This window comes from Penaeus chinensis, chromosome 41 (assembly GCF_019202785.1).
Source record: "Penaeus chinensis breed Huanghai No. 1 chromosome 41, ASM1920278v2, whole genome shotgun sequence".
Lineage (NCBI taxonomy): Eukaryota > Metazoa > Arthropoda > Malacostraca > Decapoda > Penaeidae > Penaeus > Penaeus chinensis.
Genome location: NC_061859.1, coordinates 17,833,888 through 17,838,887, shown reverse-complemented (window position 1 = coordinate 17,838,887; position 5,000 = coordinate 17,833,888). Strand labels below are relative to the sequence as shown.

The 5,000-nt window shown below is 42.1% G+C and overlaps 1 protein-coding gene across 2 annotated transcripts in view; it reads left to right on the top strand.

Moving 5' to 3' along the window:
- LOC125047631 overlaps positions 1-4,730 on the top strand; it is a 10,697-nt gene extending 5,967 nt beyond the window's left edge. For both annotated transcript variants that reach the window (XM_047645939.1, XM_047645938.1), the window contains exons 2-4: positions 1,702-1,890; positions 2,214-2,321; positions 3,637-4,730. In XM_047645939.1, coding sequence (XP_047501895.1) covers positions 1,720-1,890; positions 2,214-2,321; positions 3,637-3,780 — 423 coding nt within the window. In that variant the 5' untranslated portion in view covers positions 1,702-1,719 and the 3' untranslated portion in view covers positions 3,781-4,730. The remainder of the gene's footprint in view (positions 1-1,701; positions 1,891-2,213; positions 2,322-3,636) is intronic.
- The last annotated feature ends 270 nt before the right edge of the window (positions 4,731-5,000 follow it).

Here is a 5,000-nt window from a genome sequence, read left to right as displayed (position 1 = left end):
ACACACACACACACACACACATACGAATAATCAGTCTACAATTAGCAATTACAGATAATGCCCGCATAGTGCCTCTCTTCATCAATTTCCATCCGAATTTCTTAGTTTTGTCTTTTCCCAACCTGACTACTGTCTTTTTTTCAGCTGTTCGGCTGCTCACACTTTCTACGAGTAATGATTTTGTTTCTCATTTATCTATTACCTAAATTATGTCTCGCTTACCCACCAGTCATCAAATATGTCTCCTTTCTTCTGCACCCCCTTATCTTCTTTTGTCTCTATTGTATGTCTTTTCTTTCCCCATTTTTCTCCCTCTTTCTCCCCCGTCCCTCATCACCCTCCCTGATTGTCTATCTGGCTAGTAACACGATACAGCACCCTTGTTCTTTCCTCCTTCGCCACTTTTAGCTTTTCCAACTCTTTCCCCAACATTTGATTTCCTCTTCTTTCTGTTTGTCTTCCTATTTAGTAATTTATCAATTCATTTATCTACATCTTTTGCTTTTTTTTTTTGTTTGTTTGTTTTGTTTATCTTTACGCCCTTCAGCTCTATTTCATGTGTGACCTGAGTGACGACAGTGTTATAGAGGAGCAACAAAAAAATCTCGCGCTTTTTTCAACTAGACGAGACCGAAGATAGCAACAGCTGTTTTGCGTTCATTTAGGGGCCCTATATGATGTCATTTATGTGTAAAGACTGAGTAGTAGCATATATAACATGTGTTCTCGTGCTCATTGTATAATAATGCTTACATCCGTCTTATGTTTAGTACTTATAGTACATTGCATACGGACATTCAACATTCCTTCATTAAAATAGATAATGCCCTAAATATTTGGTAACTCGCAGGACAGATGTGCGTGTCAGGTATCACGAGAAAGCCATACAGCTGCACAAGAGCTTTCTGTACAAGTGTCCGTTTCGCTGCACCAAGGATATGTTCACTCAGCAAGTTGTCAGTCGTGCTCGAGGGATGAAACATGTTTGAAGGCAAATAACTATCAATATCAGGTTTAACTTTTAACTGGTAACATACCGTTCTTTGTACACGGCATTGCATATATATATATATATATATATATATATATATATATATATATATACAGACATATATATACATATATATATATATATATATATATATATATATTATTCATTCTCTCTCTCTCTCTCTCTCTCTCTCTCTCTCTCTCTCTCTCTCTCTCTCTCTCTCTCTCTCTCTCTCTCTCTGTGTGTGTGTGTGTGTGTGTATATACATGTATCTTTCTATCTGTTTATCTATCTATCTGTTTATCTGTCTGTCTATCTATCAATTTGTCTATCTATCTGTCTTCATCTCTTTATCTTAAAGTCTATGTTGATCGCAAAAATTAAAAAACGTCTCTGTGTAGTGTGTGTGTGTGTGTGTGTGTGTGTGTGTGTGTGTGTGTGTGTGTGTGTGTGTGTGTGTGTGTGTGTGTGTGTGTGTGTGTGTGTGTGTGTGTGTGTGTGTGTGTGTGTGTGTGTGTGTGTGTGTGTGTGTGTGTGTGTGTGTGTGTTTGCGTGCGTGTATATTCTATAACCAAGCATCATTTCATCTATGTGAATGCACGCCTAAATTCATTGCAGCTGGTTGTCTAACTATCCAGCAAATTCAGCCCATGCATCCACCTACGCAACCCACTCGTTTACTCTCTCCATTTCCCCCCTAACTGCATCAGCTGATCCTGGTGACTGGCATGATCCTCTTTCTGGCGGAGAACAGCTGTCCTGGAGACGGCACCTTCCTCGCGATGTACCTGTTACCGTGCGGCGTGTGTCTGGCGGCGACGCTTGTGTCTTACGTCACGGCGGTCTTGGTTCTCGTAGGAGGCAGGAACCCGCTGACTACCCCCACGTGGGTTAAGGGGGTAAGTATTTTTGTAAAGGGACAAGAATCTTATTTGTTTGTGGCTTTTTGTACCATATTATAACTGATAAATTGTGGATGTCGCAAAACATCGGATTTTCCAATATTAACACAACGCACAGATAAGTCAAATTCAAAATCAAATAACCATGTGAATAAAGAGTACGTCAATGCAACTATACCATATGCCACACCGTATAATAAGGACATTCAAAAGGATACCACATCTACCTGCATGCAAAACTATGTTCCTGGACAGGACCGTGCTTCCTTCAAGGTCGCTTGGTTATGATATAAATACTCCTCCTCCTTCCTCCTCTCCAGGACGTATGGTTCAACGTGTGTGCCTTAGTTCTGATGCTCGTGGGCTCCGTCCTCACGCTCACCAGAAACGAATGCTCCAATAACTATCCCATTGTCATCGCCGCCATAGTAAGTAGTTCCGCGTTCTGTATTCTTCGGGCTTGGTGAAGCAGGGTGGCGCAGTTATTTTTCTCTCTTTTTTTTTATCTCTTTCATTCTGGTCCTTTGGGTCTGTCTTTGTCTCTCTCTGTCTCTATCTCTGTCTGTCTCTATCTCTATCTCTATCTCTATACCTGCCCCTGTCTGTATCTCTATTTCTGCCTCTGTCTGTCTCTATCTCAATCTCTATCTCTACCTCTGTCTCGGTCTCTGTCTCTATCTCTGTCTCTGCCTCTGTCTCTGCATCTATTTCTATATCTATCTTTATCTCTGTCTCTCTATCTTTGCCTCTGCCTGTCTCTATCTCTATATCTCTACCTTTGTCTCTGTCGCTGTCTCTATCTCTGAATCTGTCTCTGTCTCTGCCTCTATCTCTATCTTTATCTCTGTCTCTGTCTCTGTCTCTATTTTTGCTTCTGTCTCTGTCTCTATCTCTATCTCTATCTTTATCTCTTATCTTTGCCTCTGTCTCTGTCTCTATCTCTATCTCTGCCTCTCCCTCTGTCTCTATCTCTATCTCTGTCTCTGTCTCTATCTCTGCCTCTGCCCTGTCTCTATCTCTATCTCAGTCTCTGTCTGTTTCTATCTTTGTCTCTACCTTTGCCTCTGTCTCTGTCCCTGCTTCTGTCTCTGTCTCTATTTCTATCTTTGTCTCTATCTTTGCCTCTGCCTCCGTCTATGCCCCTGCTTCTATCTCTGACTGTATCTGTATCTGTCTCTCACTCACTCTCTCTCTCTCTCTCTCTCTCTCTCTCTCTCTCTCTCTCTCTCTCTCTCTCTCTCTCTCTCTCTCTCTCTCTCTCTCTCTTTCTCTCTCTCTCTCTCGCTCTCGCTCTCGCTCTCGCTCTCTCTCTGTCTCTCTCGCTCTCGCTCTCGCTCTCGCTCTCGCTCACGCTCTCGCTCTCTCTCTCTCTCTCTCTCTCTCTCTCTCTCTCTCTCTCTCTCTCTCTCTCTCTCTCTCTCTCTCTCTCTCTCTCTCTCTCTCTCTCTCTCTCTCTCTCTCTCTCTCTCTCTCTCCCTCTCCCTCTCTCGGTGGGAGAAGAGTGATGCCATGGATGTATTATCAAGGTCATTCATTATTAGATTTAAGCCTAACATATCACATAGAGGTAATTTATTGCGACTATTTAGATAATTCAGATATTGCAAATTATTATTAGTTTATATCTTGTACTATCGGCATTATTCTTATTATAAAACATCCTCTGTAAACACCTTGAACTAGCCAGCTAACTAGCCTCCAGATTCCAGCCTCTCTCAGCTCCCTCCCTCCTTCCCTTTTAAGGCCTTAGGATTCATCTCAGTGATCCTGTACGCGAGCAGCGGCGCCGTGACGTATGTGATACTGGTCAGGCACCAGGAGGGTGTGAAGGCGGCTCAGAGGGCGCAGCTGGAGGACCGGCGCGTCACGCTTAGTGCCCTTGCCTGAAAGTGTGATGTCATGCCGCGTCGACGCCATGCAAGGCGGGGGGGGGGCTGTTCTTTATGAAGATACCCTACGGGGATAAAGAACTGCGGGAGGAAGAATGTGCCTCGCCCTAAAGAATGTGATGTTCAGTGCGCGTTTTTTTCATATTTATATTGTATACTTATCAGTACTGTTACTTGTTGTATATAGGATGTCACAGTTTCTAAGAATTACACAGTTACATAATGAATATTATACTAAAATATGCTAGATAATTGAGAAGTCAATCTAATCTTCAAATATCCGAAATTTGTTTATACAAGTCTACCTACAAACTTGGAGCATAACCAAAAACTGCGTTCTCTGCCTTGACACCCGAATCGCAGTTTCAGTTGGATTGGTGGAAGCATGTAACTGTTACATATCACATAAAAGCTGCATAAATGTTATATGTGTCTGATAGTTGTGCTGCTGAATTATATATATTTATTTACGTTATGTCGTTCTTGAAAAAAATGCTTGCCCACTGTGTTACTGCGCTAGAGTAAACATAGTCGGGGACCAGGTGAAAATGCTGATTCAAAACAACGAAGGTGTTCCTCTGTCCAAAATCGGATACCCCAATTCTATGACGCATGAAGATAAGTTTTGCAGTTTTGTATTTTATAAGATGATGCAAGATATTTTCCGTACATGATCCGAACAAGGTTTTAATCCACAGTCGAAAAGGAAGTTTAATTCAGATGTATTTCAAAGTATCTTCACTAATCAATGCATATGCATCCTGGTGATAATTTTCTAATATTTCTTTTCTTATATAGAGACCAATAACTGTCCCGATTTCGAAGATAAAATATATCTGTATTTTGTGATACTGATGTTAATTACATATGTAAGTCGACTCATGTCAAGCAGTACTAGTACCCTGTACAATGTAACACTATTTACAATAATAAAATGTTTCCACATTATGAATTCATTTTCTGCCGAATATTGGTATTGGTGCCACGTTTTTGCCTTTCCTTTTGGTAGACTTAACGAATAAATAATAAACTTAAGTGATGTAGAGTAGGAGGAGGAGGAGGAGGAGGAGGAGGAGGAGGAGGAGGAGGAGGAGGAGGAGGAGGGGGAGGAGGAGGAGGGGGAGGAGGAGGGGGAGGAGGAGGGGGAGGAGGAGGAGGAGGGGGAGGAGGAGGGGGAGGAGGAGGAGGAGGGGGAGGAGGAGGAGGAAAAGAAGAAGA